This window comes from Vigna radiata, chromosome 2 (genome assembly GCF_000741045.1).
Source record: "Vigna radiata var. radiata cultivar VC1973A chromosome 2, Vradiata_ver6, whole genome shotgun sequence".
Taxonomy (NCBI): Eukaryota; Viridiplantae; Streptophyta; class Magnoliopsida; order Fabales; family Fabaceae; genus Vigna; species Vigna radiata.
The window spans coordinates 711,867-725,628 of NC_028352.1; the positions used below are offsets into that span (position 1 = coordinate 711,867).

The window sequence follows — 13,762 nt, forward strand, 5'->3', positions numbered from 1 at the left end:
GAGTATTCTGCATACCGAGAAGCCAGCTTTGGACATGCCATGTTTTCCATAAAGAACCGAACTCATGCTCACTACAGCTGGAACCGAAATCAAGACGGTCTCGCTGTGGAGGCTGATTCCGTTTGGTTTTTCAACCGATACTGGCACCCAGTTGATGATTCCACCGTTCATGTTTCAAATTAAAGCACACTTTCACTGATCTTAGTATAACAATGCATAACTTTATATCAATAAATTCGTCATTCGGCAGCTAATTGGTGCCAATACCACCAACATCGATTATCAATTTCTCTCAATCTCTGTCACACTATATTTTTAAACGTAATTGGTTATCTACAAAAATTAAGAAAAGAGTAAAACATTTATTTTTCTTCTAAAATATTTGTAGAAAGCTGTTTTAGTACCTTAAAAATATTGTCTGTAATTAGTCCCACTAATTTTCGAACTTGTTACTAATTTAAGGTACGATAAATGTGCAGTTGCATGCTCAATGTTTCTGCTGATGAACACAGGGACCAAACATTAGAACCAAAAGAGTAATAAGTCTTATGGTAGGGTTATAAGGTTCATTCGGTCAACTTCAATGGTGTGAACGCCATTCCCCAGTCTATTCTCAACCATATGCTGCAACCTCTATCTTCAAAGTCAACTTTTTCAGTCAACGTCAACATTATTGCAAAAAAATCTAGCGAACGATTTCTTTTTACATGGGAGATGGAAGAGAAAGAGACAAAGAAAAAGGATGAACGGGTGTGTGAGTGTGAGAGATAGAGAGAGAACTGAAAGAAATTATTACACATGCACGATGTGACATAGGAACACGGATCCTTGAACATTACTGCTATAGATATTTTATCATTATTACTGTTATCAGTCACTGCCTTGACTAAACCGCAAGAAAACCATGGACAACGATTTCAAGCTTCATGGTCCCATTGTCACGTTGACCCTTAATCTGAATATTGTGCCAGTCATAACAATTAGCAAACTTTTATTAGTATTATTGTAATTATTTCACCGATTTCATTGGATTGAAATAATAAATAGGTCATCCAGTGTTTGGAGTTGGATCAGTAGCATAACGAGGTTTGAGCGAAATGGGTGTTGTGGAGGGTCTTTTAGTTTTAACTTTGGCTCTGAATGTTGTTATGGTGTGTAATGGAGGCACAAGCAGCCTCTTCGTTAGGAAAACCGAGTTATCTAGGGATATGCCAATTTACAGTGATGTATTTTCTGTTCCTCCTGGCTATAATGCTCCGCAGCAGGTACATGTTCTACCCTTTCTTCTTTTGTACCTTATCGGGTTTCCCTTGTTTTTTAATTCTGTTTCTATGTTGATGTAAGATAGCAGAAAATTTACTCTGGAGTTGAGAAAAATTGTGCATGATTCTTTGCTTAGTTAGAATTGGAATTTCACTTTAACAAAGTGAGTTGATATGAGATTCAATAGAAATCATTAGGATACATATTTTGGAGATGAAATTCCAATTCTCTTTTGGATACTTTTGCATTTTGTGACCCTTTAGGAGTTTTCTTTTGTTTGAGTTGAATCAATGACAATGGCTGCTATGCATAAGGTTCATATAACGCAAGGTGACTATGTGGGGAGGGGGATGATAGTGTCATGGGTGACGATGGATGAACCGGGGTCGACTGCAGTGCGTTACTGGAGTGAGAACAGTGGGAAGAAGAAGATTGCAGAAGGAAAAATTGTCACTTATAGGTTCTTAAATTACTCATCTGGGTTTATCCATCACACCACCATCAGACATTTGGAGGTACTTCTCTTTTCTATTATATAAAGACTTAATACCGCTTTTGGTCCTTAGTTTGGGAGGTTTTATTCAATATGGTCTTACCTTTTTTTTAGTAACAATTGATCCAACATTTTGAAAAAACTGTTCAATTGACTCCTTTTTGGTTACGACGTCAATTTTCTAACGGGGCTGGTTACGACGTCAATAAGTTCTTTCATGCATTCACCTATCCAAATGTTATTTTAACAGTCCTGACATAATGTTATGTTAAAAATCATGTCATCATCGTATACAATAAGGACTATAATAAACAATTTAAACTTGAATAGGAGACCACTATGAACAAAAAGGACTCAATTGAACAGTTTTTTCAAAAGATGGGATCAATTGTTATAAAAAAAAAAAGATAAGACCATATTGAACAAACCCTCCCAAATTAGGGATCAAAAGCAGTATTAAGCCTTATATAAATGTTATGTTGTTTGTTGTCCAGATGCAGAACAAGGAAGAGAAGCTTGTGAGATAAAAGAAAAAGGGCATTTTGCTTTGTGAATAAATTGCTGATATGTGTGNTTCTTTTGGGACAGTACAACACCAAATACTACTACGAAGTTGGACTTGGGAACACAACACGGCAGTTTTGGTTTGTAACTCCACCTGAAATTGGNCCTGATGTNCCATACACATTTGGTCTTATAGGTTAGTGTGTTTTATTAATTTGAGGTAAAAAAAAGTGCTATATGTTAGTGTCTTAATAGGCCAATATGTTTGTTGTAAACTGGTGTGGCATTATTTGTAGGGGATCTTGGTCAGAGTTTTGATTCAAATTTGACGCTTTCTCACTATGAATTGAGTCCAAAAAAGGGACAAACTGTACTGTTTCTTGGAGACCTCTCCTATGCGGATCAGTACGAGAATCATGATAATGTGAGGTGGGATACTTGGGGAAGGTTTACAGAAAGAAGTGTTGCATATCAACCATGGATTTGGACTGCAGGGAACCATGAACTAGATAATTATCCAGAAATTGTAAGCTTCTCAAACGAATTCACTTTTCTTTGTGTTTTTCAACGAAAAATCATAACTTTGGTGTAATGCATTTTCCCAGTCCAAATGTTGGTAAGAATAGAGTTTTTAACATACATGAACACTTTTTTGCAGGGTGTAACCGTACCTTTCAAGCCTTATTCCCATCGTTATCATGTTCCTTACAAAGCATCTCAGAGCACTTCACCCTTCTGGTATTCTATCAAGAGAGCTTCAGCACACATCATTGTCTTGTCCTCATATTCTGCATATGGTAATTCCCTCCAACGTCTTTTGCATCATTCATTAGTCTATGATTTCAGATTAACTCGGTTCTGTTTCTAATAATATTTCATTTAGCAATTAGCTATAATTTACAACAGAAAGATGAAATTATGCAAAATCATTTCAGCTCTTAGATCTGTATCTATCTATATGTATGTATCAACTTCATGTGGAATGTTATTGTTTATCTAAAAGCATGATGTCGGTTTTGTTAAGTTCTTGACCAACAACACTTACCTCAATAATCTGCGTGTCTGTTTCGTTTTGGATTCAATGCTCACCTAATCTTTGATGCCACTACTTTGAAAGTGGTAGCGCTTTTGTTATAATAATCATCGTTATTCTCAGGCAAATATACGCCACAGTATAGATGGCTTGAACAGGAGCTACCGAAAGTTAACAGGACAGAGACTCCTTGGTTGATTGTTCTCATGCATGCACCTTGGTACAATAGCTATAATTATCACTACATGGAAGGAGAAACAATGAGAGTAATGTTCGAAACCTGGTTTGTGGAGTACAAGGTTGATGTTGTGTTTGCTGGTCATGTGCATGCCTATGAACGATCTGTAAGTGCTAAAACATGACTTCATCTGCAATTTCTAATGCTTCTGAAAGCCACCAATATCAATCATGTACCATCAGGCTTGCTTACAAGCTTGAAAACATATTCTATTTATAAAATTTAAGATGGAAATAAACAACAAAAATATTGTGCAAATGCATTTTAATAATCTCTTTGGAATGAGTATATGATTGATGGGCTGCTATGTATCAGGAACGTGTTTCTAACATTGCATACAACGTTGTAAATGGCATTTGCACTCCTGTAAAAGATCAATCAGCTCCTGTATATATCACCGTTGGTGATGGAGGAAACCTTGAAGGCTTAGCAACCAAGTAAGCTCATCGAACGTGACATGATGATTCTTGTCACTTTTCTCCTTACTTTTATGTCATTAAGCTTGAACATGTATTTACTAAGTCTGATATGAACTGCAGCATGACAGAACCACAACCTGAGTATTCTGCATATAGAGAAGCCAGCTTTGGACATGCCATGTTTTCCATAAAGAACCGAACGCATGCTCATTACAGCTGGAACCGAAATCATGATGGAATTGCCGTGGAGGCTGATTCCGTTTGGTTTTTCAATCGATACTGGCACCCAGTTGATGATTCCACTGTTCATGAGTGATATTAACGCACACTTTCACTACAACAATGCATAATTTGACGTCAATAAATTCATCAGTCGGCAACTATTTGCTGCCAATACCACCAACAATGATCTTCAATGTCTCTGAAATAGTTACAGTTGACAATTGCAAATTGCGTGCTTCTATTCTGAAATTGCATTGCATAAAGTCCAAGCGAATTTTGAAAGATATTTTTTCAATTTAAAAGTTAAAATTATGTTACAAATTGTATAATTTATAATTTATTTTTTTTTAAGTTAATTTCTTTATTTTGAATTAAGCAATTAAAAAATTAATGGATAATAAAAAAGTTAAAATTAGCTTTCAGTCCAAAAGTTAAAATGATGTTTCAGATTAGATTGCATAAGAACACATATTTTTGAAATATAAATTAGATTTTAAATTGCATAATTTAGAATGAACTCCAACCTAAAAATTCCCATTGCTCAACATAAATTAGATTTTAAATTTAATGATCTTCATTTCAGCTCAAATAATGTGAAAATCTACCACTCAATACCTCCACTTGCTGACCAATCTAAGCAAAAAGCAATAACGGTGTGCCTATTTCATTACCATATAATAGAAGAAGGGTACTATTGGCAGTTTGAGTTTTATGGGCTTGCATATGGACATTATAGGGGTGGAAAAAGAAATATTCAAGAACTGTTTAACTTGTTGGACTTTTCTCCCTACACCCTCATAATTTCTTTCTCTAGCTTGATAATTTCATCTTGTACTTTCTTATATTTAAAAAAATTCAATGTTACCCTCTTTTTGTATTGAGACCTGATGTAAGTGTTTCATTAAAAAAGTTTTGTTTTGAAAATTTCACAAAAAACAAAAGAAAAATTAAAAAAAAATAGTGAAAATATTTTATACAATTTAAATTAATGATTTGTGAATAATAAATACAATAATTAAGTATTTATTAAGGGAGTAATTATTTTTGAAAAAATTATTCAAAAAATTAATAATTCATGAAAAAAAATTATAAAAAATATTATTTCCTATTTTTATTCATATTATTATTGGATGGAGGGAAAATGATAAAAGAGTGAATGAAAATAAATAATAAAATTAGATTGATGCGAAAAACAACAAATGCTGTATAAATAATTAATAATAAGCTCTTTTATCTTTTTTGTTTGAATTCCTTGATTATTTTTTTAGCCTTTTTCATTCCTTTTAAGTATACATTTTTATATGATTGGACGTATAGATAATTCCATGCTGTAATAAAAGTAATTAACTCTACAACTACGACGATATATATTAATATATATCCTACTACAATATTAAAATTTGGCTTGCAGAATATTGAGGTAAAGATCTGAAATTCAGAAACCATTTTGAATATTTTTTTTTAAGAAAAAAGTTTTTTTAACAGAATTTTTTTTTATAATTTTTTAATTACGTATACATGACAATTTATGATTATTCGTTTCAAATTTTTTTTAAAATAAATTCAAATAAACGATTGAAATAGTGACACGTCTTCTATTATAAAAAAATTATTAAAAAGTATGATTAAAATATCATTCTCTTTTTTAACCGACAACAACTAAATAATCTAATAAAAAGAGAAGAAGAAGCACGTGACAAAGGATATTCATGAAGGAAGGAAATCTATATAATATATTTAAAGGTTAGTCAACAAGTAATTATAAAATATGTAAGTCATTTTCATTCATTCACGTTGTTTAATTTATTGTTTTCAATTTAATTTCAAATTTATTATTTATATAGTAAATTAAAAATAAATTAAACTAAACAATAAATTATTGGGGGATAATCTTGGAAGTCGCATGAACATTATTTTAAGGACAACATTTTGCCACATAGTAAGCATAAAATATTACTAATTTAAGGATGAATGTGTAATTGCATGCACCGTATTACTGCTCATGAATGCGCAACAAGACAAGCTTCCTCACAAAGAGTAATTCACTTGAAACAAATAACAGAGAAATCTGGTGAACAATTTTCTTTTTCATGGAAGATGGAAGAGAAAGAGAAAAAGAAAAAGGATGAATAAGTTTGAGTGTTAGAGATAGAGAGAGAACTGAAAGAAATACACATGCAAGAAAACTACGGACAGGTTTCATTGATCAGCAAGAAAACATCATGGGCCCATTGTCACGTTGACCCTTAATCGGAATATTCCTTGTTATATGCCATTCACAACTACCCTTCTTGTTAATATTATTGTTTCGTTGATTGCAAAGGATTGAAATAATAAATAGGACTTGAATCAGTAGGATCTCGGGGTTCGAGCAAAATGGGTGTTGTGGAGGGTCTCTTAGCTTTAACTTTGTTTCTGAATGTGGTTGTTGTGTGTAATGGAGGCTCGAGCAGCTTCTTCGTTAGGAAAACCGAGAAATCTGTGGATATGCCACTTGACAGTGATGTATTTTCTGTTCCTCCTGGTTATAATGCTCCTCAGCAGGTACATACTTATCTGGGTTTCCCTTCTTTTCTAATTCTGTTAAATATTATGTTCATGTAAGATAGGAGAGGACTTACTCTAGAGTTGAGGAAAACGGTGAATGATTCTCTGCTTAGTTTCGGGATGAAAGTTCAATTCTTTTTCGGGATGAAAGTTCAATTCTTTTTTCTTTAGGAGTTTTCTTTGAATTGAATTGAATCAATGACAATGGCTGCTATGCATAAGGTTCATATAACGCAAGGTGACCTTGTGGGGAGGGGAATGATAGTGTCATGGGTGACGATAGATGAACCGGGGTCGAGTGCAGTGCGTTACTGGAGTGAGAACAGTGGGGAGAAGAAGATTGCAGAAGGACAAATTGTTACTTATAAGTTCTTCAATTACTCATCTGGGTTTATTCACCACACCACCATCAGAGATTTAGAGGTACTTCTCTTTTCCATTATTTANATNTTATGTTNTNTGTTGTCCAGATGCAGAACAAGGANGAGAAGCTTGTGAGATAAAAGAAAAGTGCTATCTGTTAGTGTCTTAATAGGCCAATATGTTTGTTGTAAACTGGTGTGACATTATTTGTAGGGGATCTTGGTCAGAGTTTTGATTCAAATGTGACTCTTTCTCACTATGAATTGAGTCCAAGAAAAGGAGAAACTGTACTGTTTGTTGGAGACCTCTCTTATGCTGATAACTACCCGAATCATGATAATGTGAGGTGGGATACTTGGGGAAGGTTTACAGAAAGAAGTGTTGCATATCAACCATGGATTTGGACTGCAGGGAACCATGAAATTGATTTTGCTCCAGAAATTGTAAGCTTTCTCAAACCAATTCACTTTATCTGGTTTCAACTATCTGAAAAACTTCTTTTTGTTTTTCTCAACGAAAAATTTTAGCTTTGGTGTAATGCATTTACCAAGTCCAAATGTTGGTAAGAATAGAGTTTTTAACATAGATGAACACTTTCTTGCAGGGTGAAACCGTACCTTTCAAGCCTTTCACCCANCGTTACCATGTTCCATACAAAGCATCTCAGAGCACTTCACCCTTCTGGTATTCTATCAAGAGAGCTTCGGCACACATCATTGTCTTGTCCTCATATTCAGCATATGGTAATTCCCTCCAACGACTTTTGCATCTTACATACTTTTTTATGATTTCAGATTAACTCAGTTCTGTTTGTAATAACTTCACTGAGGAATAAGCTATAATTTACAACAGAAAAATGAACTTATGCTAAATAATTTCGGCTCTTAGGTCTGTATCTATCTATATGTATGTATCAACTTAATGTGGAACGTTGTTGTTTATCTAAAAGCATGATGTCGGTGTCCTTAAGTTCCTGACCAACGACACTTACCTTAATAATCTGTGTGTATGTCTATTCAAACATATAAAGTTGCTTACTTCCGGCACTCTGTTCTTTTATTGGATTAAATGCACACCTAATCTATGATGCCACTACTTTGAAATTGGTAGCCCTTTTTGTTATAATAATCATCGTTATTCTCAGGCAAATATACGCCGCAATATAAATGGCTTGAAAAGGAGCTACCGAAAGTTAACAGGACAGAGACTCCTTGGTTGATTATTCTCATGCATTCACCTTGGTACAATAGCTACAATTATCACTACATGGAAGGAGAAACAATGAGAGTAATGTACGAAACCTGGTTTGTGAAGTACAAGGTTGATGTTGTNTTTGCTGGTCATGTTCATGCCTACGAACGATCTGTAAGTGCTAAAACTAAACCTCATTTGAAATTTCTAATTCTTCTGAAAGCCATCAGTATCAATCTTGTACCATTAGGCTTGCACTCAAACTTTGAAACATAGCTACAAAAGTAAAATATTACACAAATTCACTTCAATAATCTCTTTCGAATTGGTATATGATTGATGGGCTGCTATGCATCAGGAACGTGTTTCTAACATTGCATACAACGTCGTAAATGGCATTTGCACTCCTGTAAAAGATGAATCAGCTCCTGTATACATCACCATTGGTGATGGAGGAAACCTTGAAGGCTTAGCAACCAAGTAAGCTCAACGAACGTAACATGATGATTCTTGTCACATTTCTCCTTACTTTTATGTCATTAAGCTTGAACAAATATTTACAAAGTCTGACATGAACAACATTTGAACTGCAGCATGACAGAACCACAACCTGAGTATTCTGCATACCGAGAAGCCAGCTTTGGACATGCCATGTTTTCCATAAAGAACCGAACTCATGCTCACTACAGCTGGAACCGAAATCAAGATGGTCTCGCTGTGGAGGCTGATTCCGTTTGGTTTTTCAACCGATACTGGCACCCAGTTGATGATTCCATCGCTCATGTTTCACATTAACGCGCACATTCGCTGATCTTAGTACAACAATGCATAGTTTGATATCAATATTTTAAGGAAATTTATAATATAATTTGAAATACATCTTTCATTTTATATTATGAAAAATATAGCCTAGGATAGAACTCTTCGTATTTAGGAAATCAGAATGTGAAATAAAAAAAATTGTATTTCAGAGTAATGCATTTATATTTCAAATTACAAAATTTATAGTTTTACTTTTACTTTATAGTTTAAAATATACAATTTATATTAAAAATAAAGTCTAATTCAATTTCACAAAATCAACTTATAAAGTGAAGTAAGGTAAAGTTTGTACCTACTTAAATATTACAAATTAATCTTATTTCTATTCGACGTAGGATTTTCAACAATCTAAAATAAAAATATATATATTTAAAATTATATATTTCAGTTGAGGTTACAAAGTTGAAAATTTGGAGATATTGGAAGAAATCTCTAGTCTCTATAATTTGTAAGTTTATTCATTTTGTGTGTAATGTTGGCTATCAACCAATTTAATCACATAACTATATTTTTTAAAAGTGTATTATCTACAAAAGTTAATTATATAAAGGGTTTTGAGTATTATCTACATAACTTTATTAGATATTTGGTTGTTGTATATAAAGTGTTTAAGTATTTACTGTCTACTGGTGTAGAAAAATAGAGATTTTTTTTTTTTTATATATTTTTTATTGGATGCTTAGATTATGAAAAGTTATTAGTTTTAAAAAAATTTCCATTATTTAATAGTTGAAGAAATGCCTTGTACTTTTTTGTTTGGGGTGAATTTTGACTTATTTCAAATTATTTAGATTCACATATTCAATCCTATGAAGTATATTACATTTTTTTTGTCATTAACATCTCTAACTTATTATATTAGAAATTAATTTCATAAACTCACATTGATCAAGAAATTTCTTTTATAAGATTAAAAATTCAATATTAAGTAAAGATAAAATACATTTATAATATCAATTGGATGAAATTAAATTAAACTTAAAATTCATTTTTTATCACATATAATAAAAATTCAATACAAAAATTGTCAATAAATAAATAAAATTCATATCTTTTGCATATAAATTTGTCTTGCATACCAAAAAGGCAAAATTAACAGTTATTAACATGGATAATAATTAGGTCAATTTGTTTACCTTTTTTATCCTTGTCGTAAGGAGTTTTGTCTTTGTCCGTACGAGGTAACGAACTCCATTGACGTTTTTGCGAAAACGGACAAAGTAAAGTTACAGATCAAGCAATTCCGATCAAACGATCTATTATTTATCACTTTTAATTAAAATCAAATACGATTAACATTAAAAAAATACATTAAAAAACAAATACAAATTTTAATTTTACTTTCAACTTTAATGAATACAAATATATTTAATGAAAAAAAATATCACTATCCACATTGTAAAGAGTAAATGGAATTAAATATAGTTTTACTTCAAAAGAAAGAAAGAACATTGATTTGATTGAATGGAGGTAACTGTTGCTTGTAAAGTTGAACATAGCTTGGTTTTGATTGAACAAAGACATTCCTTGCACGGTAATTCAGCATAGTGTGCAGAAATATTGTAGTGGTGATTGGTCAGCGCAGTATATTAAGATTATTTATTAGAAGCAGTGATAAGAGAGTTGACAAAAATAATATACAAGATGAAGAAGAAGGGTCTTTTCAAGCCAACTTCTTTTCAATGAGGCAGAATGCTGTCTTTAGATAAAATTTCCAATTCTGTAGTTTCTTCAAAAGGGTGTCTCTTTCTGTTACCCTAAAGCTAAAGCACACTCACTTTTATCTATCTGCTATATCTATATCATATATATATATATATATATATATATGATATTTCTTTCAGGATTATACCTTCTCTCCACTACTATTGTTATTGAAAGGATGGAAGAAGAAAAGGTGTCAGCAGAAAATAAGCAGAAAAGAAGGTTCCAAAGAATATGTGTATTCTGTGGAAGTAGGGTGGGATATAGGTCTTCATTCAGTGATGCAGCTCTTGTGCTTGGTGAATTGCTGGTGATTTTTTTTGTATTATTTTTACTTGCCAATTCATGAATTGGGTTGTTTCTGGTATAGTTATTCTCCCTTGATCAACTCTTGCATGTGTTTGTTTGTTCAATTTTTTTTGGGTAGGTTGAAAGGAAGATTGATTTGGTTTATGGAGGAGGAAGATTAGGACTAATGGGTTTGATCTCTCAAACTGTGCAAAAGGGAGGTGGTCATGTTCTTGGGTACTGTTTTTTACTTTTCTTGATAGATCATATCAGTTTCCTTTTTAATTCACGAGATTCATTGTTTATCTTTTCCTTGTTAGTGTGATTCCTAAAGCTCTGCTGCCTCGTGAGGTACAATTGTTTTTTCATCCTTGATTACTATCATCATCATCATCTGCTTCTTTCAATCTGAACTATTCATCATGAAAGGCTTTCACTGACCAAAGCCTGCAATTAGATATCCGGGGAAACTTTTGGAGAAGTGAAAACAGTTGCAAATATGCATGAAAGGAAGTCAGTGATGGCTAAACATGCTGATGCTTTCATTGCTCTTCCTGGTATATTATAGACAAAATTTCGAAGTTCTTTTTCCATATTGAAACATTCTTAGAGAGTCACTTCACAGATATATTATATATAAACTAAATCAAAGTATCAAACTGTTCAGGAGGCTATGGAACCATGGAGGAGTTGCTGGAGGTGATAGCCTGGTCCCAACTAGGGATACATGATAAACCAGTAAGATTATCCTCGTCTACCTGAATATGTTTGCAAGCGTTAAGGATTCATAAAGTCTGTTGAAAATTCAAGAAACCTTAGTGAGCTCTAATATGTTTTGTAAACCAGAAAATGAAGCTTGAGAAGCTGAAAATGTTTAGAAAGGTTGTCTTTTTATCGAAACAAACACAAATCAAACTGAATTATGGATATGGGTTTTTGACATCTTTAATTTGTTAATAATAATTGACACTCTAACTGTGAATCTGTAGGTGGGTTTGTTGAATGTAGATGGGTATTTCAACAGCTTGTTGACCTTATTTGACAAGGGAGTGGAAGAGGGTTTTATAGACAACTCTGCAAGGCATATTGTAGTGATAGCAGACACAGCAGAAGAACTGATAAAGAAAATGGAGGTATGACAGTACTCCAAACATGCTGATTATGATCATGACCAAGATAAATTTTCTGGTTGAGCTTCTTTCTGAATTGTGTAAGAGGACAAGAAAATAAAGTTGTATTTTCAGGATTATTTTTCTTGTTTATTTTGTTTCTTTCAGGAATATGTTCCTAACCATCAGAAGGTTGCATCAAGACAAAGTTGGGAAACTGGGGAGGTGCTATGATCTTAGATGTTCATCATCAATTTGCATAAAGAACGTGTAGAACAAGTGCAGTCCCATTTACTTTCAAGAACAACAAAAAAATCAAGCAAAAAGCGTGGAAATTTAAAGATTCTACATCATTAAGCATGAAACGTGCATGTTCAAAATCCATTGAATAATACTAAATTTAGTGAAGTTTGAATATTTCCCTGAAAGATCCATTGACTACATCATTAAATTGCATAGATTGTTTATGATTATTTTTCAAGGACCCCATCCACTTGGTCCATAGTTTTTTTATTTATAAGAGAAAATTGGTGGTTGGAGTGCGATGTGTGAATTGAAGCATTCCTCTTGCTCCTTCCGTTTGAAGACCTGTCCCATTATACAAGTGACACTTTTGTTTGTTTTTTAGCTTCTTTCAACTTCAGAGAGAACCTTGCAATGGACTTCAAAATTCATTGGGTAACATTTCCTACTCAAAAAGGGGCAGCAAAGATAAAGAGATATATCCGAAAATGATATCCTCTGTAGCATAGTTCCTATGGTACAAAAAGGAATATACAATCTCAGGATTTGTGGGGTGTTTATTTTTCCTTTCTTTTTTATTGTGCGTTTGTCTTCTCAAATTATAAATAATTGGGAATTGCATTTAAAATGATCGTGATCCTTGATATTTACTATTTTTTATTGTTTTTATATTATTAAAAATAATTGTAGAGATCTAGAATAAAAAAAATTCCGAACCCTTTTCTTATGTACAAAACAACGATGTGATGAGAATCCGATACTCATCTGAAATGGGTGATAGTTGAAACGGGTATGCTTCTTCCTGTTAGATATTTTTACTTTTCTAAGTATAGCTATCTTATCATCTGAAGTTACTCTTGTGGAATAAAATATATGTATCAATTCTGTTTGATTGTTAAACATAATTCTCATCAAGGATGTGGTTCAAGTCCAGATGTTCAAGTTCTACTGTTCACTTAACACTATGCTGATTTTATTTATATAAACACATGTTTATCAAATGCTCCATTAACATTTATTATTTCTCTTTTCATTATATCTATGCTTCTCTCTCTCTGGATGCCATCGATACCATAAGAAATAAAAATTTAGACTAGAATAAAGGAATAGAATGTGGAATACTTTTTTATTGGTAGAATACCAGACTTTAAAATGGTGTGATAGACACGTTAGAAAACGAAGCAAGGTCAGGATTGAGTAATAAAGAGAAACGAATTCATTCTGGTTGTACGAGTATAAGATGATGTGGAGGGGCCCTCAAATATTGGGTTGGACAAGATCTAATAAGAAATGAGTAGCAGAAGGTAGTGCTTGGAACGTGGC

At 32.8% G+C, this 13,762-nt stretch overlaps 2 protein-coding genes and 1 pseudogene across 3 annotated transcripts in view; all 3 read left to right on the forward strand.

The window, feature by feature from the left end:
• Positions 1 to 4,429, forward strand: part of LOC106756073 (purple acid phosphatase) — a 7,574-nt gene extending 3,145 nt beyond the window's left edge. The window contains exons 1-8 of one of the 2 annotated variants that reach the window (XM_014638331.2): positions 195 to 1,265; positions 1,578 to 1,778; positions 2,345 to 2,456; positions 2,557 to 2,786; positions 2,919 to 3,057; positions 3,417 to 3,637; positions 3,847 to 3,968; positions 4,071 to 4,429. In XM_014638331.2, the coding sequence (XP_014493817.1) occupies positions 1,098 to 1,265; positions 1,578 to 1,778; positions 2,345 to 2,456; positions 2,557 to 2,786; positions 2,919 to 3,057; positions 3,417 to 3,637; positions 3,847 to 3,968; positions 4,071 to 4,266 (1,389 nt within the window). In that variant the 5' untranslated portion in view covers positions 195 to 1,097 and the 3' untranslated portion in view covers positions 4,267 to 4,429. Of the gene's footprint in view, positions 1 to 194; positions 1,266 to 1,577; positions 1,779 to 2,344; positions 2,457 to 2,556; positions 2,787 to 2,918; positions 3,058 to 3,416; positions 3,638 to 3,846; positions 3,969 to 4,070 lie in introns of those variants that run through there. The other variant, XM_014638330.2, reaches the window with a different exon arrangement.
• Positions 4,430 to 6,237: 1,808 nt separating this feature from the next.
• Positions 6,238 to 9,263, forward strand: LOC106756075 (annotated as a pseudogene).
• Positions 9,264 to 10,626: 1,363 nt separating this feature from the next.
• Positions 10,627 to 12,604, forward strand: LOC106756074 (cytokinin riboside 5'-monophosphate phosphoribohydrolase LOG1). Its single transcript, XM_014638332.2, has 7 exons — positions 10,627 to 11,109; positions 11,227 to 11,324; positions 11,408 to 11,438; positions 11,545 to 11,644; positions 11,755 to 11,825; positions 12,077 to 12,220; positions 12,365 to 12,604. Exons 1-7 carry the CDS (start codon positions 10,924 to 10,926, stop codon positions 12,428 to 12,430), a joined length of 696 nt encoding a protein of 231 aa, XP_014493818.1. The 5' UTR covers positions 10,627 to 10,923; the 3' UTR covers positions 12,431 to 12,604.
• The last annotated feature ends 1,158 nt before the right edge of the window (positions 12,605 to 13,762 follow it).

Excerpts from the sequence above, each read along its gene's own strand:
- LOC106756074 (XM_014638332.2), top strand. The coding sequence starts at position 10,924 with ATGATATTTCTTTCAGGATTATACCTTCTCTCCACTACTATTGTTATT. Across the intron at positions 11,325-11,407 it reads GGAGGTGGTCATGTTCTTGG|TGTGATTCCTAAAGCTCTGC; the intron begins GTACTGTTTTTT and ends TTTCCTTGTTAG. Across the intron at positions 11,826-12,076 it reads TAGGGATACATGATAAACCA|GTGGGTTTGTTGAATGTAGA; the intron begins GTAAGATTATCC and ends GTGAATCTGTAG.